The following is a 26,252-nucleotide window of genomic DNA, read 5'->3' on the forward strand; positions in this document are numbered from 1 at the left end:
AAAGCAGAGAGTGATAGGTTCTTCATTAGTAAGGGTGTTACAGGAAAATGGGGTCAAGAGGGATAATAAATCAGCCAGTGTGAAATGGTGGAGCAAACTTAATGGGTTTAGTGGGCTAATTCTGCTCCTGTGTCTTATGGCATCTGATTTGGGTTTGTCTAGTTTGTTATCAAAGACACACACTCATTCACACAGGTGTGGTGCATATCAGTTTCCATAATAAGCACAATCAAATGTTTCATTTCTCCCATTTAAAATAGCACTCTGTTTACTGATTGCCATTTTGAATAGCGGATGTACTTTGCTTTTATTTTATCAATGCAGTTTATAGATATGTCAGAGACACAGAATGTGTGCAGATTCTTTATTCATGAAGTACACCAACCAGTCCCTGCACCCACAGCCCTGTTTTTGCATTTTTAATATTAAATTCTGCTGCTTTCTGATGTAATACGGTGTGTGGGAGGGAGAAAAGGGGATAGGATCAGTTTTACGTATTCGAAGGGTGTGCAGGTGGTATTTCAGCAAAAGGAACAGAGAGAAGTTTTCTAGTTCAAGACTTTGCAGTTTCTAACAGAGGTAGCAGGCGAGAACTAAGTAGCATGAGGGTAATTTCATCCCAAGGACAGTAAGGAAAATGGCAGGAAAACTTGTCTTGTCTTCAGCAGTGAGAGACCTTCCTGAAACCAAAGCAAAATCCTCCCTTCCCACTAAGTATTTGCTGTAAAGATTTAAAAAAAGACCAGTTCAGATTAGTCAATTTTTTTTATTCATTTACTGCCTAACATTAATAACATCAGTATCTTTGCTTAGTTTTTGCAGAAATAAACTGGGCTTAATTTTTGATTGTGGATTGTGAGGATGTAGAGGGTCACGACAGACTTATGGGTGTTATAAAGTCAATCAGGCTTCTTAGCTTTTACGATAGCATAGTGTCAATTACCAGTGTCATACCAAATACCATTCTTCTTTTTCATCAACTTGTGTAACATTGGCGTTGTTGAGGATAGATATTGGAACCATCCAATGTACCATTGCTTTGCTTGGTGTTAGTGATAGTTTTATTCTGTAGTTTATTTTCCTTTTACACCTAATTCATTCAAGATTTTTCTCTTAATGTTCAATATTACTCTCTTAAATGACCAGGACATTTAAAATCTCTGAAATTCCAGACTCCACAACGACCTGGGGTAGGGAATATTAGACCATAATATTAGGAGCAGAATTAGGTCATTTGGCCTATCGAGTCTGCTCTGTTATTTCATCTTGGCTGATCATATTGAGGGGTACTTGAAGAGCAGGTGGAAAAACGTTTAAAAGTTCAGGGAATTGAGGACTGGGGAATTAGCTTAGAAAAGGAGATGGGGTCTAGGGCAAATCAGCCATGATCATATTGAAAGAGGGCAAGTTACCTACTTCAACTTTCTTATTGGTCGGCTCACGATGCAGGGCTTAAGCAAACTAGAGTTCTTCAGAAATGCCACCACTTCCCAACCAGCTTCAGAATTTTTTTTTGCTTGCAGTTTGGAAGTGAAACCATGGAAGCGCACGAGATTTGCAGACTGGAGGTGGCTTCCAGAAGTTTGTTGGTGAGTGGGTCCTGCAAATCTGAACCTGTCCTGCAGCCACTGAACAGTACCACTGACATAATTGGGAATGGGTGCACACTGCATCAGGCCCACTACACTGGAAAAAGTAGGCTGCTGTCAGCTGAGTCCACCTGTGTCACGCTGGAAGCAAGAGGGGAGATTCCTGGCAGTGAGGATATGCGGATGGACCCTGCTGGGGGAGAGCAACATCTGGTTCTGGATAAACATAAGGAAAAGGCTCTAGGTAAGTTTTTTTTTACAACCTTGTTACAACAATGTTCATGCTGCTAAATGCAAAAGAAAAGGCTAGGGATTTAAATTATGATAGCTATTTGGTTATGAGGGTTAATGAATACTATAGCACAGAAGGGCATGTATAAGAAGCCCAACAAGAAAAGGGGAAACAAACAGCAGTGTCAATAATAGCTTATCTTCCATGAAGAGGAATGGAATCCCCAAGATGATTCCATCAATAGAAGGAAGTAAACTTGATGCCACGTTGGAATTGAAAGTATTGTCAGGGGAGGTGGGTGGAGAGGAGAAGCTGAAAGCTTTGTCAGGCAGATTGGTCGAAGTTTTAAATAGGAAAGATAGCAAATGGATTAATGGCTTAATAGTTTCAGAGTTGTACAGGGACAAGAGGAAGCTCTACCATAAGTGTGATGAATTGAGGTGTACGGAGTAGCAAGGAAAGGACATTTTGGGGAGTTTACATATGAAGAGTTAATTGTAAAAGCAGTTTTGAATGGAAAGCAGGGTGACTCAGAGGCTCAGTGGGTGATATTAATTACATGGCAGTTTAAATTGAAAATTGATGGAGGCTGGGGAATAAGTAAATGAATGTAAGAAGAGAAGGAGCTCCAAAAGCCAGAAGCTAGGGCACCAAGCATGGACCCATGGGTCAGTAGATGAAATACAGATACTGATCCAGTGGGTGGTTGTGAAATATAAAAGCATCGATGTAGATGAGTTATTTACAGGTCATAGGGCAAGAGCAAATGTGTGTCAAAGAGCAGATGTCTGGAGCATAAAATTACCTTGTTGACAAAGAAATTACTTTGATAAGGGAATAATAATATGTAACCGATTAGTGGCCAGAGACTGTAGAGAGTGCTTGCAAGTCAGGCAGTTATGGGAATCCCAGGCATAGCTTTGGAATTGTCACTGGTGTAGCCACCTCTAAGATTCTTGCTGCATGTGTGAAAGACACAAAACTTTGCAGCCCAGATAAGCGAGCTGTCTATGGCATCAAGACCTTAGAATAGTACAGCACAGGAACTGGTCCTTTAGCACACAATGTTGTGTTGAACCAATTAACTTAGTAATCAAATGGCCAACTAAACTAAGCTCTTCTGCTCACAAAATGTCCATACTGATCCATTTTCCTCACATTCATGTGCCTATCTAAACATCTCTTAAAAGTCCTTATGTTTCTGCCTCCACACCAGCCCAAACAGCACATTCCAGACACCACCACTCTTCTTGTGTTTTTTAAAAAAACACTTGTCCCTCACATCTCCATTGAAGTTACTCCCTCTCACCTTAAATGTGTGCCCTGTAATATCAGACATTTCAACCTTTGGGAAAAGATACTGTCTATCTACTCTATCTTTGCCTCTCATAATCTTATAAACCTCTATCAGATCTCCCCTCGCCTCTGGTGCTTCAGAGAAAGCAACCCAAGTTTGTCCAGCCCTCCATTGTAGTCCATGTCCTTTGATCCAGGCAACATTCTGGTAAACTTCTTTTGCCCCCTCCCCAAAGCCTCGACATCCTTCCTATCAACACAGACAAAATGCTGGTGGAACACAGCAGGCCAGACAGCATCTATAAGAAGAAGCACAGTTGACGTTTCAGGCCGAGACTGTTCGTCAGGTCTAACTGAAAGATAAGATAGAGATATGAGAGGGGGAAGGGGAAATCTGAAATGATAGGAGAAGACAGGAGGGGGAAGGATGAAGCCAAGAGCTCAAAAGCTGATGTCAACTGTGCTTCTTCCTATAGATGCTGCCTGGCCTGCTGCGTTCCACCAGCATTTTGTGTGTGTTGCTTGAATTTCCAGCATCTGCAGATTTCCTCGTGTTTGCTTTTTTTAAATTCACTACTGGGAAGCCTCTCCCAGCAATGCCTACACTGAAGAATTTTAAATCTTCTCTTCGGGAGTTCAGTGAAACCCTCTCACTGCTCCCCATCTATAATTTCTTCGGCCCTTCAACTGTTTAACCACATTTTGACCCAGACCCGTTACTCCATTTGCCAATCAACTTTCGAGCTCTTGGCTTCATCCTTCCCCCTCTTGTCTTCTCCTATCATTTTGGATTTCTCCCTCCCCCTTCTACTTTCAAATCTCTTACTGTCTTTTCTTTCAGTTAGTCCTGACGAAGGGTCTCGGCCTGAAACGTTGACTGTGCTTCTTCCTATAGATGCTGCCTGGCCTGCTGCGTTCCACCAGCATTTTGAGTGTGTTGCTTGAATTTCCAGCATCTGCAGATTTCTTCGTATTTACATCCTTCCTGTAATGGGGTGACCAGAACTGTATGCAATACTCCAAATGTAACCTAACTAGAGTTTCATAAACCTACATCAAAACTTCCTGACTTTTGAACTCAGTACTTTGACTAATAAAGGCAAGCATGCCATATGCCTTCTTAACCACCCTGTCAACCTGTGTAGCCACTTCTAGGGAGCTATGAACTTGGACCCCAAGATTCTTCTGCTCATCAATGCTAGTAAGGATCTTGCCTTTTAATAGTGTGCAGTCTCTTTGCATTTAACTTACCAAGGTGCAACACTGCACATTTGACTGAGTTAAACTCCCATCTGCCATTTCTCTACCCATATCTGCAACTAATCTATATCCCATTGTATTCTTTGCCAGTCTTCTACACTATCCACAACACCACCATCTTCATATCATCTGCAAACTTCCTAACCCACCCATCTATATTTTTATCCAGATCATTCATATATGTCACAAACAGCATAGGTCCCTGTGCAGATCCCTGTAGAAAAACCGCTAATGACAGACTTCCAGCCAGACTAGGTCCCTTGGCCTACTATCCTCTGTCTTCTATGGGCAACCAGTTCTGAATCCAAACAGCCAACTTGCCGTAGACCCCATGCATCTTAATCTTCTGGATGAGCCTCCCATGAGGGACCTTGTCAAATGCCTTAGAAAAATCCATCTAGATAACACTCACAGCCCTACCTTCATCATTCACCCTCAACATCAAATCAAAAAACTCAATCCAGTTAGTAAGACGTGACTTGCCCATCAGAAAGTCATGCTGGCTCTCCCTAATTAGGCCATAGGTTTCCAAATGCTCATAATGACATAGGTAGAAAAGGGAGGAGGTCCTGAAAATAGACGAAAGGAAGTTAGGAAAGAAGATGAGAAGCAGGACCTCAAAGGTAGTAATCTTGGGATTACTGCCTGTGCCAAGCGACAGTGTATATAGGAATAGAGTGAGGTGGAGGATAAATGCGTGGCTGAAGGATTGGAACAGGGGGCAGGGATTCAGATTTCAGGATCAATGGGACCTCTTGGGGCAGGCGTGACCTGTACAAAAAGGACAGGTTGCTAAGGCTATTGGGGAGAGTTTAAACTAGAATTGCTGGGGGCTGGGAACTGCACTGAAGAGATGGAGGAAAGGGTAGTTAGTTCACAAATAGAGAAAGCTTGTAGGCAGTGTGAGAGGGAGGATAGGCAGGTGATAGAGAAGGGATATGCTCAGACCAATGGCTTGAGATGTGTCTATTTTAATGCAAGAAGCATCATGAACAAAGCGGATGAGCTTAGAGTGGGAATCAGTACTTGAAGCTATGATGTTTTGGCCATGCAGAGACTTGGATGGCTCAGGGGCAGGAATGGCTACTTAGAGTGCCAGGCTTTAGATGTTTCAGAAAGGACAGGGAGGGAGGCAGAAGAGGTGGGGGCGTGGCACTGCTGATCAGAGATAGTGTCACGGCTGCAGAAAAGGAGGAAGTCATGGAGGGATTGTCTACTGAGACTCTGTGGGTGGAAGTTAGAAACAGGAAGGGGTCAATAACTCTACTGGGTGTTTTTTATAGACCACCCAATAGTAACGAACATTGAGGAGCAGATGGGGAGACAGATTCTGGAACAGTGCAGTAATAATAGGGTTGTCATGATGGGAAATTTTAATTTCTTCAATATTAATTGGCATCTCCCTAGACCGAGGGGTTTAGATGGAGTGGAGTTTGTTAGGTGTGTTCAGGAAGGTTTCCTGACCCAGTATGTAGATAAACCTGCAAGAGGAGAGGCTGTACTTGATCTGGTATTGGGAAATGAACCTGGTCAGATGTCAGGTCTCTCACTGGGAGAGCATTTTTGGAGATGGTGCTCATAATTCTATCTACTTTACCATAGCATTGAAGAGGGATAGAAACAAACAAGTTAGGAAAGTGTTAATTGAAGAAAGGGGAAATAGGTTATTAGGCAGGAACTTGGAAGCATAAATTGAGAACAGATGCTCTCAGGGAAATGTATGGCAGAAATGTGGCAAATGTTCAGGGGATATTTGCATGGCATTCTGAATAGGTACATTCCAATGAGACAGGGAAAGGATGGTAGGGTACAGGAACTATGGTGTACAAAGGCTGTTGTAAATCTAGTCAAGAAGAACAGAAAAACTTACAAAAGTTTCAAAAAACTAGGTAATGATAGAGATCTAGAAGATTATAAGGCTAGCAAGAAGGAGCTTGAGAATGAAATTAGGAGGGGCCACAAGAAGACCTTGGTGGACAGGATTAAGGAAAACCCCAAGGCATTCTAAAAGTATGTGAAGAGCAAGAGGATACGACATGAGAGAATAGGACCAATCAAATGTGACGGTGGAAAAGTGTGTATGGAAACGGAGGAGGTAGCAGAGGTACTTAATGAATACTTTGCTTCAGTATTCACTACGGAAAAGGATCTTGACGATTGTAGGGATGACCTGCAGCAGACTGAAAAGCTTGAGCATATAGACATTAAGAAAGAGAATGTGCTGGAGCTTTTGGAAAGCATCAAGTTGGATAAGTCACCAGGACCAGACGAGATGTACGCCAGGCTACTGTGGGAGGCGGGGGAGGAGATTGCTGAGCCTCTGGCGATGATCTTTGCATCTTCAATGGGGATGGGAGTGGTTCCAGAGGATTGGAGGGTTGTGGATATTGTTCCCTTATTCAAGAAAGGGAGTAGAGATAGCTCAGGAAATTATAGACCAGTAAGTCTTACTTCAGTGGTTGGTAAGTTGATGGAGAAGATCTTGAGAGGCAGGATTTATGAACATTTGGAGAGGCATAATATGATTCGGAATAGTCAGCATGGCTTTGTCAAAGGCAGGTCGGGTCCTATGAGCCTGATTGAATTTTTTGAGGATGTGACTAAACACATTGATGAAGGTAGAGCAGTTGATGAGGTGTATATGGATTTCAGCAAGGCATTTGATGAAGTAAATGTTCCCTTCTTTATCTTTGAGTGGTCCTTCACTCTCCCGATTATCCTCTTGCTCTTGATGTATGTACAGAATGCCTTTGATTGTCTTCAATCCTACTTGCCAGGGACTTTTCATGGCCCCTTCTGGCTTTCCTAATTCCCTTCTTGAATTCTTTTCTGGCTTCTTTATAATCCTCAAGGGCTCTGCTTGATTCTAGCTTCCTAAGATTTACAGCACATAGTTTTTCTTCTTGGCTAAATTCATCACTTCCTTCGACGTACAAGGTTTTCTTTACCTTGCCACCTTTGTCCTTCCCTCTTACTGAAACGTGCCTGTCCTGTCCCTCCATGTGTCAAAAACAGCAGTTTCCAATTCTCCCTCATTCCTGCCAATTCTCTTGTAATTTGCCCTACTCCAATTTAGTTCTCTGCTGCGTGGTCCATACTTATCTATAGCTGTCTTAAAACTTATGGAGTTTCAGGCACTGTCCTTAACTCTTCACCCACTGAAAGCTTAGGACCATCCAAGAAGCTGAAAACCTCACAAATGAAACTTTACTCAGGTGGTCACACCCAGAGTGCAGGCTTCAGACAGCATCTGGATCGCCACCAAAAGTAAGGTGAGTAAGCAGTTTGTACTGGGTTGCAGGAACAGGTCAGTGTTGAGGTGAGTGAAGTTATCCCCAATGGCTCAAGAACCTGATGGTTGATGGGTAAAAACAGTTCCTGAACCTGGTGGTGTGAATCCTGAGGCTCCTGTATCATCATCCTGATGGCAGCAGTGAGAAAAGAGCATGGCCTGGGTGGTGGAGGTCCCTGATGATGAACGCTGATTGCATGCGACATCACTCTGTGTAGATGTGCTCAATGATGCTGAGGGCTTTACCTGTAATGGATTGGGCCGTGTCCACTACTTGTTGTAGGATATTCCATTTCCATACCAGGCTGTGATACAACCATTCAATAAACTCCTCTCCATATATCCAGAGAAGTTCGTCAAAGTTGGTGCCCCTAACTATCGCACTGTCTGACTTTACCCTTCTCTGATGAGCCACAGTGCCTCTGACCTGGCTGTTGCTGCTGTGCACTGATAGGTAGCTCCCTCAGCAGTATCTAAGGAGGTATGCTTTTGCTGAGGGGAATGGCCACAGGGGAACCCAGCACTAACTGCCTACTCGCCTTACTTCTGGTGGTGACCCATCTATTACCTGAAGCCTGCCCTCTGGGTGTGATCACCTCAGTAAAAGCTTCATCTGTGAGAAGCTTTCAGATGGTCAGACTTCGTCTGTCAGAAACTGGGTGCAGAAGTTGGGTGCATTTCCTGGAAACGAGTCATCAAGGAAACTGTTAAGGTGCCCTTCAGTGTCACATAGGAGGAGCATTCCACTGCCTTAACTACCATTCTGCCTGCCCTTGCACTCTTGGCTCTTAACTTCTTAAGCTTAAGATCTACAGTCAACTAAATGACCTGGCTATTGAACTGTTTGTCTCTCGGGAGAATGTAGTTTATTTTTATCCAAATGATTTTTGTCCGTCATTTTGTTTTTATTTACAAAAAGATATTTGCCAGAAGAGACAGTGACACAGCTAGCAGAGCTACTGCTTCAGCGGTCCCAATGACCATGATTTGATCCTGTGTGGAGTTTGCACGTTCCCCTTATAACTATGGGTTTCCTCTGTGTACTCCTCCCACATCCTGAAAGTATGCGGGTTACTAGGTTGATTAGCTGCTGTAGACTGTATAATCTGCGAAAGAATCAAATGAATTGGGGTAGGATTAGAGTGAAGTAGCAGTTGCTTGATGATCGACCCAGACTTGATAGACCAAAGGACCTGTTACAGTGCACTAACTCTTGACTCTGAGTACGTGGGAGGGAAGTGCTATCAAATCTAGAGGTGCAATTGGTGGAAATTGTGGACTGTTTAGATTCCCACAAAGATTTATTTTTTTTACCATGTATCCAAATGCAAAGGTAGAATAAAAATTTGTCTTGACTATGATTCTTGGGAAAGAGCAGGCAGAATGGAATCAGTTGGATAGTTCATTTGAAAGTGCCAATATCATTGCAAGGGGATGAATGACCAGCTTCTAGGCCAGGGACGGTAAATCTTTTTGAGAGCACGTGCCTAAATTGGCAAAAATCTTCTAAAAATTCTCTCGCGTGCTGTCATTTTGAGTAGCAATTATCATTGGTGAATGAATCAGTAAGAATATTAAGGATTTTCAAGGAAAAAGGATGAGTTGTGTTCCTTATGTGTATTCAATGTTTTACTATTAATAGAAGTATGAGAAATTGAAATAAATGGAACATGAGGCTGCTTAACAATGTACAATGTCCTGTGTATGTTACTCAAAATGGCTTCTTTGGTTTGTTACGAGTAGGAATGCTTCTTTGTCTGATAAGTGTTTCTCTCGCCGTTGTTTCGCTTTAGAATGGCTGATATGGTAATTGTATTCATTTGTTAATCAATGGGGAATGTTATTGTGTTTTGTGAGGCTGGGAACTTGGGGAGGGGTTTTTGCGGGCTTTTGGGGTGAAGAGAGTCGGGAGGAAGACGGACGAGGAAGGTGGACGGGCGCTGGACGGCTCGTAGGACCACCGGGGTGGTCTCAGGGGTGACGACGTGGCTGTCGGATGATTCGTTGATTGAGCTCCTACGATGTGCACTACACTGACTGAACTTTGATAAGTTGGCGCCTTTTGTTTTTTTTCTTTCCTTGTATATATAGTATTGCCTAATACTTCTTTAGTTAATGTTAGTAAACTCTTTAAAGTGTATTTCATAACGGTATTTGGTGTGAAGTTGATACTGTGGGCGGCGCGAGGCATAAACTCGATTCTCACAGCACCTGCGTGTACGGGAGGTGGGTTGGTGTGTGGCTGGATCTCCTTTTCCCCTAGACATATACCAGCCTTTTTGGTAAGTGTTACAACAAGATAAAGTCCTATGATGTTACAAGAAAGATACCGGTATGGATAGAGAAATGGCTGACATGCAGGAGGCAGTGAGTAGGAATAAAGGGGGCTTTTTCTGGTTGGCTGCCAGTGACTAGTGATTTTCCTCAGGAGTCTGTATTGAGACCACTGCTTTTCACATTGTTTGTCAATGATTTAGATAGTGGCTTTCAGACTTCTTTGTAGATCACACAAAGATAGGTGGAGGTAGTGCTTAGGAAGCAATGTGATTGCAGCAGGATTTAGACAAATTGGAAGAATGAGCAAAAAAGTGGCAGATGGAATACAGTTTTGGGAAATGTATGATAATGCATTTTGGTAATAGGAACAGTAGGGCAGACTGTTATCTATACAGGGAGAAGGTTCAAACATCAGAGGTGCAAAGGGACTTAGGAGTCCTCATGCAAGACTCCCAGACGGTTAATTTACAGGTTGAGTCTATGGTAAAGGCGGCAAATACAATGGTGGCATTTATTTCAAGGGGAATAGAATAGAAAAACAAGGAAATAATGCTGAAGCTTTGAGACACCAGTTAGGCTGCACTTGGAATATTATCAACAATTTTGGGCCCCTTACTTCAGGATGTATTGTCATTGGAGAGAGTCCAGAGGAAGTTCATGAGAATGATTCCAGGAACGAAGGGGTTAACATATTAGGAAGGTTTGGCAGCTTTGGGCTTGTACAGATTGGAATGTAGAAGAATGCGTGGGGATCTCATTGAAACCTACCAAATGTTGAAAGGACTAGATAAGGTGGATGTGGAGAAGATATTTCCTCTGGTTGGGGTATCCAGAACTAGAGGGCAGAGCCTCAGAATTTGAGAGGCAATCCTTTAGAACAGAAGAAAGGACAAAAAAAATTTTTAGCCAGTGAGGGGTGAATCTGTGGAATGCTCTACTACAGACTGCAGTGGAGATCAAGTCTGTGGGTATATTTAAAACATAAGTTGATCATTTCCTGATTGGTCGGGGCATCGAGGGATTTGGTGAAAAGGCAGGTGTATGAGGTTGAATGGGATCCAGGATTAGCCATGAGGAAATAGCAGAGCAGACTCAGTGAGCTGAATGGCCTAATTCTGCTCCTATCTCTTATGGTCCAAGACTAGAAATGAGGAACAGAGAGAATTGGAAGACTGAGATTTTCATTGTTGTTGCTTTTATATCCCACCATTCACAGTACTGTGGTGTTCCTGAGTACAATAAATGTGACAGACATGCTGGGAAGTAATGAACAGCAAAAAATGTCATTGTGCTATGAATTGATATCAGACCAGGCAGAAGAGAAAACTCAAAACACGAGGAAATCTGCAGGTGCTGGAAATTCAAACAACAACATACACAAAATGCTGGTAGAACACAGCAGGCCAGGCAGCATCTATAGGGAGAAGCGCTGTCGACGTTTCGGGCCGAGATCGTCTCTCAGCCCGAAACGTCGACAGCGCTTCTCCCTATAGATGCTGCCTGGCCTGCTGTGTTCTACCAGCATTTTGTGTGAGAAGAGAAAACTCTCCTGCTCTTCTTCAGACTTCTCCATCCACTTGAAAGAACAAATGAAACCTTGTTAATTGTCTGAAAGGGTAACACACAGACTGCTTGGTTCAGGGCCAATTGATATTGGGCAATAGGTACTGGACTTGCATGTGTCCATGTCCCAGGCAGTGTTCCCTCCGATTTATTTTTAAAGCTGCATGGACCAACCATTGCTTTGAGCAGTAAATTTTTACACTGCCTGTAAAAGGTGCGGCCCATTAAGTGTTTTTTGTAATATGTAAACTATAAATATTTAGAATGAAAATTCAAAAATCATAGTTTTGATGTTATCTCTTGAAGGGCGTAATGAAACAGTACATCAAAGAAAATCTTTTCTTATCTGTCTTCATTACGAATCCATTGTCCACAAGCACTGTCGGGTAGATTAATTTCACATTCCGATGTAAGATGTATCTTAATCCTCATTAGATCTTCCAAATGTTCCACTTCTAGTCTGTTTCTGGATTTACATTTGATTGAATTCATGACTGATTCAACATTTGCAGTCAGCAGCAGAAGCTTGAAATGTTCTAGCGATGTCAACAAGAATTGACAGTTTTTCAAATTCTTTGTTTCTAAGCACGTAGTTCAAGATATCAGTGAATGTCTGAGCCAGTCGTGACTCTCAGAAATGGGACATTTGAGATCACAGTATTGCTATGATATTTTTGAGCCAACGCTTTCACGTAATTCTTAGTAGCTGAGTATTTTTTTTGTTAGTTCAACAGTATTCTCTTTTTCCAAATTCAAAATTGGTTGTGTTTGAAGTAGCGGCAGGGTCATTCTCTTAACTTATTGTCAGGAAATCTATTATCCAAGTGATTACACCCAAGTCGAATGACTAGAGTAATAGGCACAGTACCAACATCAGAATATGTGGATGCAAGCAGATTTTTCACTTTGTCACTCCAATAAATGGTATCGCCAAGGTACTATGACTATAACTTATTAATTTTTACTTTTGCATATTGCAGTGCTTCAGTTGTATTCAAATAGTTTTTCTGAAGAAATTTACAAAGAGATGTCAGATTTTCTAAAGCATCATTAACAGCAGTTAATGCTGCTCGATATTGTGGATTGATCAACATCTTCAGGCTACATTTGCTGATTGGATCGTTGTATTCATTAACTTGCTTTTTGCAATACTGGATCAAAATAAAATGGTATTTCACAATTTTATTAACGCAAATTTCAAAATTACATTAACGTTATGTTTTTAAAAACCCGGCTGTGCAGCAACAAAGGCTTCATTCATGGAAGCAACTCAGTTACTGCATGAATTTGTGCCCCTGCAGCTTAGATACTGGAAATGAATTTATTTTAAAGAAGGGTATAGGGCAGCATGGCAGTTAGTGTGATACTATTATAGCTTGGAGCATCAGATTTCAGAGTTCAATGCTGACAATGTCATAGAGTCAAAGAAAAGTACAGCACAGAAACAGGCCCACCTAGTCCATACTGAACCATTTAAACTGCCTACTCCCATCAACCTGCACTGGGACCACAGCCCTCCATACCTCTACCATCTAGGTACCAAACCAAACTTACCTAAAACGTTGAAATTGAGCTCACATTCACCACTTGTACTGGCAGTTCATACCATACTCATATAACCCTCTGAGTGAAGAAGTCTCCCTTCATGTTCCCCTTAAAGTTTTCACCTTTCATCCTTAACCCATAACCTCTAGTTGTAGTCCCACCCAACCTCAGGGGGAAAACAATATAAAATCTGCGGATGCTGGAAATCCAAGCAACACGCACAAAGTGCTGGAGCAACTCAGTAGGCCAGGCAGCATATTTGGAAAAGAGTTCAGTCTGAGTTCAGACTGATGAAGGGTCTTGGCCTGAAATGTCAACTGTACTCTTCCATAGATGCTGCTTGGCCTGCTGAGTTCCTCCAGCATTTTGTGCATGTTGCTCAGTGAAAAAAGCCTGCTTGCATTCACCCTATCTCTACCCCTCAGAATTTTATATACCTTTATCAAATCTCCCCTCAGTCTTCTACATTCCAAGGAAAAAATTCCTAACCTATTTGATCTTTCCTTTTAACTCAGGCCCCCCAGTCCCAGCAACGTTCTTGTAAATTTTCCTGGTACTCTTTCAACCTTATTTACATCTTTCCTGTAGGTAGGCGACCAAAACTGCATACAGTGCTCCAAATTGGGCCTCAAACAATATCTTGTAGAACTTCAACGTAACATCCCATCTCCTGTACTCTACGAAGGCCAGTGTTCCAAAAGCTTTCTTTACAACCTTATCTACCTGTGCCGCCACTTTCAATGAATTATGGACCTGTATTCCCTGATCTCTTTGTTTTACCACGTTCCTCAGTGCCCTACTGGTCACTGTGTAAGACCTACCCTGGTTAGTCCTACTGAAGTGCAAAACCTCACACTTGTCTGCATTAAATTCTGTCTGCCACTTTTCAGCCCATTTTACCAGCTGATGCAGATCCTTCTGCAAGCTATGATAGCCTTCCTTGCTGTCCACTAATCTTGGTGACAACTGCAAATTTGCTAATCCAATTAACCACATAATTTTCCAGATCATTGATATATATGACAAACAACAACAGACCCCTGCTGCACCCCACTAGTCACAGGCCTCCAGTCAGAAAGACAACCATCTACTACCACTCTCAATATCTAATCCAATTTATTACCTCATCTTGAATATCAAGGAGCTGAAGCTTCTTGACCAACCTCCTGTGCGGGACTTTTAGGCAACATCCACTGCCTTGCCGTCATCAACTTCCCTGATAACTTCCTTGAAAAACTCTATATGATTGATTAGACACGACCTACAATGCACAGAGCCATGCTGACTATCCATAATCAATCCATGCCTATCCAAATACTCACATCCAGTCCCTCAGAATACTGATTCAGGCTCACTGGCCTATAATCTCCTGGTTTATTTTTTTTAGAGCCTTTCTTAAACAGTGGAACAACACTGGCTATCCTTCAATCCTCTGGTACCTCACCTGTCACTAAGGATGATTTAAATATCTCTGCTAGGGCCCCAGCAATTTCTGCACTTCCCACAGGGTCCAAGGGAACACCTGGAGATTTACCCATCCTAATTTTCCTCGACAGCAAACACCTCCTCCTCTGTAATCTGTGTACGGTCAAATGAAGTTAATGCCGCTTTGCCTCACTTCTGTAGATGCTGTGTCCATCTCCTCAGTAAATACAGATGCAAAAAATTAATGTAAGATCTCCCCCATCTCTTTTGGCTCCACGCACGGATTATCTTTATGATCTTCCAGAGGCCCAGTTTTGACGCTTGCAATCGTTTTGCTCTTAACATACGCTGACTATAAAAAGTATTCGGCCCTCTTGGAAATTTTCATGTTTTATTGTTTTACAACATTAACAGTATTGAATTTTTGACACTGACCAACAGAAAGACTCTTGTGTCAAAGTGAAAATAAATCTCTACAAAGTGATCTAAGTTAATTACAAATATAAAACGCGAAATAATTGATTTAAGATGACACACCAAATCATCACTGGTGCAGCCAATTGGTTTTGGAAGTCACATAATTAGTTAAATGGAGATGTGTTTTTGAAGACCTGGATACTGTAAAAATACACCTGTATCTGGAAGGTCCAACTGCTGATGAGTCAGTATCCTGGCAAGAACTACACCATGAAGACAAAAGAACACTCCAGCTAACTTCACAAAAGGTTATTGAAAAGCACAAGTCAGGAGATGGATACAAGAAATGGAAAAAACATTGGCACAGCTCTAAATCTTCTAGAGCTGGCTGTCCTCAGAAACTGAGTGCAGGAAGAGGACTAGTGAGGGAGGCCACCAAGAGACCGATTTTAAAAACCCTGGAGGAGTTACAAGCTTCAGTGACCGAGATGGGAGAGAATGTCCATACAGCTGTTGCTTGGATGCTTCACCAGTCACCGCTTTATGGGAGAGTGGCAGAGAGAAAGCCACTGTTGAAAAAAACTCACACGAAATCTCAGCTGGAGTTTGCCAGAAGGGATGTGGGAGAAAACTGCCGTTTAACTGAGTGAAATTGATGTATCTATATGAACTACAGAACAATTAAGACACTATCAATGCTACTACAGTACTATTAACCTATTAGTTCCTAATATTATTAATAGTGCACTGCTATGTTCTTTGGATTTACTATAAATTAATAAAATCAGTGTAGTTAATAAAACCTAGTGCAAATAGTGACTGCCTTCAAACAATGCTTTCAACAAATGCATCCTCCAAATCTTCATTTTAATTGTAACATTCAAGATTGTCATTGATACCTTTTAATTCTTCACACTTCCTAACTTGTTGAAGTAGTGAAATCATTTCATTTTCACTCCTGGCCATCTCCAAGCCTGAATGCTTGAAACCATAGTGAGCAAAACAGTTCTGAAATAGCTTACTGTTTTTTTTACTCAGTGACAAAAATCACTGCTTTTTAAAGACAAACGCAGAAGTGATGCCATTTTAAAAACTGTTCACTGTAAGTGCAGCGTAGTGTCTAACAGCCACACGATGCAACTGATGCTAGTTAGCAAACGTTTGGCAAACGGTCTTCTGTCGCAATTTAGAGACATGGTGTTGCAGATAAATGAAGGGAATTCAGGCTATTTTTTCAATTTATTTTGTTCTTTAAGAGTTGTCCCAATTAAGTGGCTGCCCCGATTAACTGATTTCCCAATTAACTGGAATCCACTAAATAAATATGTTCCATCTTATGTGTTTTCAAATTTGATATTTCCTCACAATGCTGGAAGCAACTTTGGCCCATGGAATATTGGCCAACTCTGAGAGATCCCATTCTTCGATAGATTTTTCCCTGTACCTCATTCTCCCACAACTCCTTACAGATTCTACTGTTCACCATTGCACTAGGGGCAATTTACAGTGGCTAATCAACATACATCTTTGGGATATGGGAGAAAGCAGGAGCACCCAGAGGGGTAAAAAACAGTCCAAGGGAAGAAGGTGCAAGCTCCTCATCACAGGCAGTGACTGGAGCTGTGAGGTCTTGGCCCTACTGTTTGCTTGACGGGTCTCCCCATGTGTGTAGGCCTCCGTTAGTCTCGATAGACCATAGATTTGCACCTTAGAAAGTTCCCAGGGCGCAAGCCTGAGCAAGGTTTTTTTTCATACGGACGGCTGGCAGTTGCCCAAGCTGCAAGTCTCTCTTCTCCACGCCACCATTGTTGTCCAAGGGAAGGGCAGACTCATACAGCTTGGCACCGGTGTCGTCGCAGAGCAATGTGCGGTTAAGTGCCTTGCTCAAAGACACACATGCAGCCTCAGCCAAGGCTCGAACTAGTGACCTTCAGATCTAGACAAACGCCTTAACTACTTGGCCACGCGCCAACACCTCCCTATGTAAAGGCTGATTGGACAGGGATTTTTACTCACATCACAGATGCTGCAAAAAAACACCCTTTTTAAAGCAAAAGCATGCTCTGTCTGCCGATAGCCAATCTGTGTCCTTAGATTTCTTTTGGTAGCAGGCATTCAAAAGAGAATGTTTACAATTTTAACATAGTTTCAATAGTTCCATGTAATATCAGATAAATGTAAAATGTTAGAACCTCAAATCCCCCTCCCATGCCCAAGCAGCGACCCTCCCCCAACCCCACTTCCACCAAAAAAAACATCAGCAACCTCCACCCACCCAAGAGTAGCCATGATCTGCGGTACCACAAAAACTAATCGTTCACCCAACAATTCGACATACCACATCTGTGTGTATCTCTCCCCCTCTCCCCCACCCCCCCAATAGAGGGAGTACACAGTACAGAGCTGATCCAGTGTTCAGAAAGCAGAGGGTCCCACCACCTCAAAGAACCAAAATCTGAGTGGAACTCTCAGTTTCCAACAGAACCCCATCTACCTTGAAGAGGAAAAACAAAGACAACAAATGTAGAAAGTAAGCTCTTTTTTCAGGTGAGCTCAAAGGAGTTGCTGTAAGCACCACCACAGCTCCGTCCCTCATTCTTATTCTGAAATGTGGATGAATGTGCCAGAATTGGGATGGAATATTCATTGCAGTAGTACACTGACAGTTACTGATGTAGGAATGTCTTAAGGCAGGATTGCATATGTATCTATGTTTTACAGGAATCCTGGCTGCTTGATGGTAGTGATTTGTTCCAGAGCTGATGTGCACCACCATCTAGATTTGGGGCTCAATCACAAATGGTGAAATGTAGATATTTCTCCATGTTCAGAGCTTTAGATATTCAGACAAGAATAATGTTGTGAAGAGCTTTTCAAAAAGTAATAGGACACTTAGTTGAGATCTTAATTAATTAGACTCGCGTTTTAATTTGGTTGGGCTTGTGGGTAATGGTTTGAAAGGTCTTGGTAATGAATAACATCATAGCTTTGGAATGCTGGTCGGTGTGGCACAATTATTTTTTATTTTTTGAGATGCATCGCAGAATAGGCCTTTCCAGCCCTTTGAACCGCACTGCCCACCAATCCCTGATTTAACCTTAGTTTAATCATGAGACAGTTTACAATCACCAATTAACTTACTAATGTCTTTGGACTGTGGGAGGAAACTGGAGCACCCGGAGGAAACCCATGCGGTCACAGGGAAAACATGCACACTCCTTATGGACAACAGCAGAATTGAACCTGGGTTACTGGTACTGTAGAGCGTTGAGGGGGAGAGGAGCATGTCATTGGATTCATAAACTGCGAAGTCAGAAAAAAGAAACTGTAAATGCTGGAAATCTGAAATAAAAACAAAAAATGCTGCTACCACTCATCAGGTCAGGCAGCTGTGGAATGAGAAACACTTAATATGTGGGTTAAACATCCTTCAGAAGCTTGAAGAACTTTTTAAAAATATATATTAATCTGTGAACTTTATCCTGTAACTGCACCAGTGGTTTAAGTTGAGTAGAAGCTCAACTTTCAATGAGTTGGATTTTGTCACCAGAATTAGTCATTTCAGTGGATTTGCTTTCGTGCTCCTTGACTGACTCTGCTGACTGCAGGCAGGCAGTGTTTGTTAATTAAACACGCTGCCCATTTTATAGTTATTTTAAAACAACGTAGCTTAATTTTGTGAGTTGGTATTTAATATTTACTCTTCAGTTTGGGTTTTAATTTTAGCACCTCTGATCTGGCAGTAGAGGTGGTCTGTGTATTTTGTTGCAGTTAAATGAATAACTATCATCACTCATTAAAGCAGTGGTGATTGTGAAACTTCCAGAAGCTGGTTCATTTAACTGTTGCGTTAAATGGAAATGTAGGTGTAAATGTTATACCTAATAAATATTGCCTTTGATTCTCTTGTTGTACTGCAGGGAAGGAGGTAATGCTGCTGATGCAAGCACTCAACACACTCATCACTCCGGAGGAGAAGCTAGCAGCTTTGTGCAAGAAGTATGCAGACTTGGTATGTTGGCAAAATAAACCAACTTGTATACGAATGATGCACTTTACACTGTGGAGAGGGGAGGGGGGGAAGATGAAGAAAGACTAGGTTGACTGCCTGTTTTTGCCTTTGATATTTAATCTCAAACCATTCTCAAACCATTTGCCTGGATCTTACCAAATCATAGATTAAAAGAACAGGTCAAGTCTTTGCTACTAGAAGTAAATACAGCTCCAGTGTTCCAAATCTACCCACCTGTGATCAGTGTGATATCTTGATGTTAATGGGGAAGGGAGCAATGTAGAGCCCAATGTTACTGTCAAGCAATTTCTCCCCAGTCCTAGAAACAATCACTTATAACAGAACATAATAGTGACCATACCACAGACAAGGGATATCTCTCCACAGCTCTTGTCTAAACTTTTGTGCAGAGTGGCTGCCTTGGGACCATCTGCCTTTTGTTTTGTAGTGAAAGCACACCTAAGAGATGGCAACTACTTCAGGAAGTCTTTGAAGTTCTGGGAAAAAACACTTTTCCTGTCTTCATGCTTGTCTAATCTTTTGTTCTCTCTGACTCTAACTGATCCATGGTAATCTTTGTAGTAGCTGCCCTCTGAACCTTTTTCCAAGGGATCTGTACAGTACTTCTCATAAAAGTTCCAAGGGTTTTGCAAAAATATTTTTTTAATTCAGTTTTTTGAGCATGTGGCTCTCCTCAAAAAGAAATTAGTTAGAGAAGTGGATAAAATGACAAACACAGTTTGGAAACCCCTCTGTCATCTGTTTCTTCTTCCTAGGGAGCAAGAAAGACTTGTGCTGTGGTATCTTATCCAAGAAGCACAATGAACGTGGGTCATTACAATAATCTGAGCACCACAGCACCCAAGTCCTGTTCTAGTCAGCAATTTGCATATTACCAATTTAAAGCAACTTGCTGGAGTCTCAGGCTCCTACTGTTTTTGAGCCCAGTTGTCGATCCTTGCCTTCACCTGGATTTGATACAGCTTGGGCAACCTGAATGTTCCAGATGCTTATGATGCAATATAATGTGATCTGGTGCCTTATCCAAGTGACCATTTTCCATCTGTGAATTAAGGCAACAGGTCTCATAAGGCCATTTGACCCGCAACATAGCAGCCAAACCCAATCTTGCTCCTGCTCCCTTGATTGGATGCTGTGCTGTGGGTTCAAGATTTAAAACTGACTTTCTACGCTATCATCATACCTGAGTGCTGAACAACATGGCGGTTTAATCTAGGGTGGTTTAATAGTTTAACTATTCATTTGATCATCAGTATGGATTGAACGACGATCTGGTGTCTGTCCAGCACTTGGGTAAATATTATTAAAAGTGATCATTTTTCCAGAAAGCTGTTAGTTATTTTCCAGTTTACTAAACTGTGTCAGGAGAGACTATATGAATCTTTTTGAGAGCCAAGGCTCAATTATATATATTCAGTCAGCAAACACCTTGGTAGCTGCTGCCCAACTTGATGCAAAGAATAATCCTGCACCACTTAGACTCAGTCGAATCATACAGGGCCCTGCTGAGACTACAGCTGCAATATTGTTTTCCAGTCTGATTTCCCTTCCCATGGAAATGATGTAGTTGTGTTAGAGGTGTAACGAAGGTTCACCAGATTGATTCCTGGAAGACGAGAAGAGATGACATAATCCGAGCCTACATCTCTTGTTCAGGGGAGGTGATTTCATTGAAATGTACAGACGTTCCAAGTGCTAATTGAGATATATTTGAAGCGTTTATTTCCCCTGGCTGGGGTGTCTAGAACCACAGACTCAAAATAAGGGTTAGGTCTTTCAGAATATAACCATATAACAATTACAGCATGGAAACAGGCCATTTCGGCCCTTCTAGTCCTTGCCGAACTCTTACTCTCACCTAGTCCCACCAACCTGCACTCAGCCCATAACCCTCCATTCCTTTCCTGTCCATATACCTATCCAATTTTGTTTTACAATGACAATATCGAACCTGCCTCTACCACTTCTACTGGAAGCTCATTCCACACAGCTACCACTCTCTTGAGTAAAGAAATTCCCCCTCGTGTTACCCTTAAACTTTTGCCCCCTAACTCCATTACTCTCCACTACTCTCAATGGAAAAAGCCTATCCACGTCAACTCTATCTATCCCCCTCATAATTTGAAATACCTCTTATCAAGTCCCCTCTCAACCTTCTATGCTCCAAAGAATAAAGACCTAATTTGTTCAACCTTTTCCTGTAACTTAGGTGCTGAAACCCAGGAAACATTCTAGTAAATCTCCTCTGTACTCTCCCTATTTTGTTGACATCTTTCCTATAATTTGGTGACCAGAACTGTACACAATACTCCAAATTTGGCCTCACCAATGCCTTGTACAATTTTAACATTACATCCCAACTCCTATACTCAGTGCTCTGATTTATAAAGGCCAACATACCGAAAGCTTTCTTCACCACCCTATCCACATAAGATTCCACCTTCAGGGAACTATGCACCATATTATGCACCAGGTTAATGAATCTTTGGAGTTCTTTACCAAAGAGTGCTGTAGAGGCTCCATTCAATGATTCATAGGTACCAAGTGATGGGGTTAGTGCAGAAATATGGTGCTGAGGTCGAAGGTTAACCAGGAAATTATTGAATGAAAATTGAGCATGAGGGGCTGAATGGCCTACACCTACCAGTCATTAAGTTCTTACTAATCCAATTTTTAGCATTACATGGATCATTTTGTTTTTGAGTTGTAAGTGGCAAATGCAGTATAAAATGTAGGTGTGCTTTCAGTTCAGAATAGGCACAGTAGGTTTAGGATAGGTTCTTGGATCACAAGCGTTTCAGATCGGTCGTACTTCCTACTTCACTCCTTTTGCTTATTCCGTGTCGTTCCTAACTTTCCCCTCCTCCACTCTTCTGAGCCTTTCTTGTTGCTAATTTAGATACTATCTCCAAGTGGTGTGTTGTCCTGTGTGTGATCTGGCCTGGCTCAAAACAAAACAACTAGGAGCATATAACACCACATAGAAACATAGAAAACCTACAGCACAATACAGGCCCTTCAGCCCACAAAGTTGTGCCGAACATGTCCCTACCTTAGAAATTGCTAGACTTACCCATGGCCCTCTATTTTTCTAAGCTCCATGTACCTATCCAAAAATCTCTTGAAAGACTCTTTCGTATCCGTCTCCACCACAGTCGCTAGCGACCCATTCCACACACTCACCATTCTCTGCATAAAAAAACTTACCCCTGACATCTCCTCTGTACCTACTTCCGAGCACCTTAAAACTGTGTCCCCCTCGTGCTAGCCACTTCAGCCCTGGGAAAAAGCCTCTGACTATCCACACAATCAATGCCTCTCATCATCTTATACACCTCTATCAGGTCACCTTTCATCCTCCGTCACCTCATGGAGAAAACTGGGTTCACTCAACCTGTTTTCGTAAGGCATGCTCCCCAATCCAGGCAACATCCTTGTAAATCCCCTCTGCACCCCTTCTATGGTTTCCACATACTTCCTGTAGTGAAGTGACCAGAACTGAGCACAGTACTCCAAGTGGGGTCTGACCAAGGTCCTATATAGCTGCAATATTACCTCTCGGCTTCTAAATTTAATTCTATGATTGATGAAGGCCAATACGCCATATGCTTTCTTAACCACAGAGTCAACCTCTGCGCAGCTGTTTTGAGTGTCCTGTGGACTCGGACCCCAAGATCCCTCTGATCCTCCACACTGCCAAGAGTCTTACCATTAATACTATATTCTGCCATCATATTTGACCTACAACTGAACTGCCAGGTTCCCCTTGGCTGAGAAGTTTAATCTCAGGCTGCCTACAGGGTGGTTGTTCCTCTTGGCTGAGAAGTGTGAAACAAAAGTCACCATTTCAGGGACTAGCAGGTTGTTTTGGTGAGGGAAAAATTCTTCATAAGTGGTAGTGAGTCTTTGGAATTCTCTGTCCTGGAGGGCTGTGGAGTATCAATCATTTGCGTTCATTCAAAAGGACTGGTAGGTTTCTGGAAATTAATGGAATCAAAGAATGTGGGAATACGACGGGGAACTGTTGCTGAGGTGTTCCTTTTACTAGGTTCTTCCAGTCCAATCACTCAGTCTTACAAGTGGGGAAATTATTAGAGGATTCATATTTGTCATGAGACTGAGAAATCCTTATGGACGTTGCTGTGCCTTGTAATTGGTACAGCATCAAAACATGGTACATTTCTTGGTGTAAGAGTCAGTTTTGTCACCTGGCACATGTAAGATGATAATCGCAGATGCATAAGGGGAGTACTACTTAAGTTCATACACTTCAGAATTTATTCCATACATTTAAGATAATTTACTCAAGTTGCTCTTCAGACGACCTGACCAGCAGTTAAAACCAGTACTTCACTTCAGTGTTGATAGCGCTGTACATGGATTTGGAATTGACAAACTTTCTGTTATTTTGTACAAGTATGAAAGGCGTCTGATGTATTGCTTTTAGTAACATCAAAGTGTATTAGTAGAAGGCATCAAATATTTGTTGTTCCATTTTCCTTAGTTTTGTAATTCCTTCAAATTGCTTCATTCTAGTTGGAAGAGAACAGAAGTGTCCAGAAGCAAATAAAACTTCTTCAAAAGAAGCAGGCACAGGTAGTGAAGGAAAAGGTTCACCTGCAGAGTGAACACAGTAAGGCCATTTTGGCTCGAAGTAAACTGGAGAGTCTTTGTCGTGAACTTCAGCGCCATAACAAAACGTTAAAGGTAAGGGAGTCTGGCACTTGATAATGTGTGGATAAAATCCAGTAGAACAAGACCATTCTTTGTCCTTCAACATAACTCCAGAAATTTATTCTGTGACTGGTTTTCTGATGCCTTACATTTTTCAAGTTTCAGAGGGTTAGCTTCTATTATGGATTTTTGATAGAATTCACACTGCTCATACTTTCAGATCCAGTAAACGATCCAGTAAGACTTAAAACTGAAATTACATCATAACTCCCAATGTGGGTAATGTCACATTTTTTGAACTTCACTGATATAATAAAGGAGGCACCCTATGCAGCTTTCCAATGTCTTTCCAATAACAGAATGACAAGAACTATGCACAAGTGTGGCCTCACCAACAACTTGTGAAACTGCAACGTAATGTCCCTGTTCCTAAATTAGATGCCCTGATGAAGGCCAGCATGCTAAACTCCTTCTTCACCACCCTGTCTACTTACCTGTCTGCTTTCATTAGTTGTGCATTGGTACTCTCGTGTCCCTCTGTTCCACAGCACGTGACAATGCCCTGCCACTGTTTAAGTCCTACCCTGGTTTGACTGTCCGGAATGTAACACCTCACATATATCTGTTGAAATCAATTTGCCATTCCTTAGATCATCTCCCTAACTGATCAAAATCTCTGTGCAATTCATTGTAACCCACTTCACAGTCATCAAGACCCTAACTTGGTATAAGCACAAGAGATACTGCAGATCTGAAAATCTTGAGCAGCGCATGCAAAATGCTGAAGGAAGTCAGTTAAAAGGGTCTTGGCCATAAACGTTGACTGTTTATTTCCCTCCATAGATGCTGCCTGACTTGCTAATTTCCTCCAGCATTTGTTTTTTGTGTGTTGCTCAAGATTTCCAGCATCTACAGAATCTCACATAAGTGAAGTCTTGTTGTTTAATTTTTATCTACCCTTTGGAAAATACTCATCACTAGCAATGATGAAAACTGGTTTGTATGGCATCTTTCCTCCAAGTTTTTAAAAAATGCAGATTTTAAAAATGATTTTTTTTTACTTCTACTTTCAGTTCTAATTGCTTTAGTTCTCTATCTGTGCTTGCATTCATCCTAAAGTTGAGAATCAGCTTTGTCCAAAATGTCTGCTGAAAAATAAAATTAAAGCACTATCACTAAGCACTAATCAGAATCTAACCAATTTAATTATAATCCATATAACTTTTCCTACATACCTAATCCAACCATGAATATAGCTAATGTAATGATGGTTCTGCTATGTCTGAAATGACACTTCCAGGTGTATCTTTTGACAACCTTTGGAAAGTTAATTCCTGACTAATCCACTCACCCAGACCTGGATAATTTACAGTTTTTTCCGTTGGATGGATTAGTTGTCTACACTTTTCATTCGTATTTCCTTCTGTGCGTCTTTGCTAACTTGCAGAAATCATTAGGTTCATTCTTACTACAAAATCTAGACCTTTGTATCTTTGGCTAACTGCATAATGGGTACTTGGCAATTCACTTAAAAATTTAAGGCTATTCTCCCCATCTGATAAGCTCATCCATTTTTTCACTTTTCCTGCATGAATTCCCTCATTCTTACCTTAAATGTGCTTGTAACCTGTGCAGGAGGAGAACCTGCAGCGAGCTCGGGAGGAGGAAGAACGACGCAAAGAAGTGACGGCACATTTCCAGATGACTCTGAATGAAATTCAGGCCCAGATGGACCAGCATAATCTGCACAATACAAAGCTACGACAAGAGAACATTGAACTTGCTGAGCAACTGAAGAAGCTCATCGAACAGTACGAGCTGCGAGAAGAGGTGATTTGAGATTGTGATATGTTTGTAGTGAATGTGCTAAAGTAATTCCTTGGCAATAATATTCATTTTAACTTTTTGAATGGCATATACTGTTGTCGGATCAAGGTTATTACATTACGGCCAGATTTTCTGATGTTAGCAATTAGCTCAGATAATGTTTTAGACTGGACGCCTGTGTTCAGTGGAGTTCCTTAGGGTTTGGTGCAGAGTCCACTGTTGTTAGTCATGTATATTAATGATTTGAATGATGATGTTGCTCAAATGGTTAGTAGGTTGGTTGGTGTTCCTTTCCGCACCTTGTGGTGCATCAGGCAGCAACTTCGCCATTTCTTTAGCATTTATTATTTTTACGAGGCCAAGTTACTAGCTTGACGCTCAACTCAGCACAGATGGAAAGCGTGCAAGGAGCCGGCCAGATTCAAACCCAGGACCACTTGCCTCAAAGTCTGGTGCATATGCCACTACACCACTCACAAGTTTATGGGTGACACCAAAATTGGTGGAGTAATAAACAGTGAACGAGGATCAAAGTGAACTGGGGAAGTGGGCCAAGAAATGGTGGATGGAATCTAATTTGAATTGGTTTATCATTGTCACATGTATTGAGGTAGAGTGAAAAACTTGCATAAACATCCATACAGTAGATTAACTGAGGTGTACAAACTAAAACAATAACAGTGCACGATAAATTGTTACAGTACAAAGTGCAGCACAGGTAAATAAGGTGTGCAGTGTCACAACAAGGTAGATCATGAGGTTAAGAGTCCATTCTCACATACTAAGGAACCATTCAATGATTTCATAACAGCAGCACAAAAG

General features: G+C 41.7%; 1 protein-coding gene across 2 annotated transcripts in view; it reads left to right on the forward strand.

Moving 5' to 3' along the window:
- LOC140727900 (gamma-taxilin-like) overlaps positions 1-26,252 on the forward strand; it is an 83,895-nt gene that overhangs the window by 33,571 nt on the left and 24,072 nt on the right. Inside the window, exons 2-5 of one of the 2 annotated variants that reach the window (XM_073045838.1) lie at positions 1,524-1,833; positions 18,817-18,908; positions 23,466-23,636; positions 25,239-25,433. In XM_073045838.1, the coding sequence (XP_072901939.1) occupies positions 1,524-1,833; positions 18,817-18,908; positions 23,466-23,636; positions 25,239-25,433 (768 nt within the window). The remainder of the gene's footprint in view (positions 1-1,523; positions 1,834-18,816; positions 18,909-23,465; positions 23,637-25,238; positions 25,434-26,252) is intronic. The other variant, XM_073045839.1, reaches the window with a different exon arrangement.

The sequence above is a fragment of the Hemitrygon akajei genome, chromosome 5 (genome assembly GCF_048418815.1).
Source record: "Hemitrygon akajei chromosome 5, sHemAka1.3, whole genome shotgun sequence".
In the NCBI taxonomy this organism is placed as follows: domain Eukaryota; kingdom Metazoa; phylum Chordata; class Chondrichthyes; order Myliobatiformes; family Dasyatidae; genus Hemitrygon; species Hemitrygon akajei.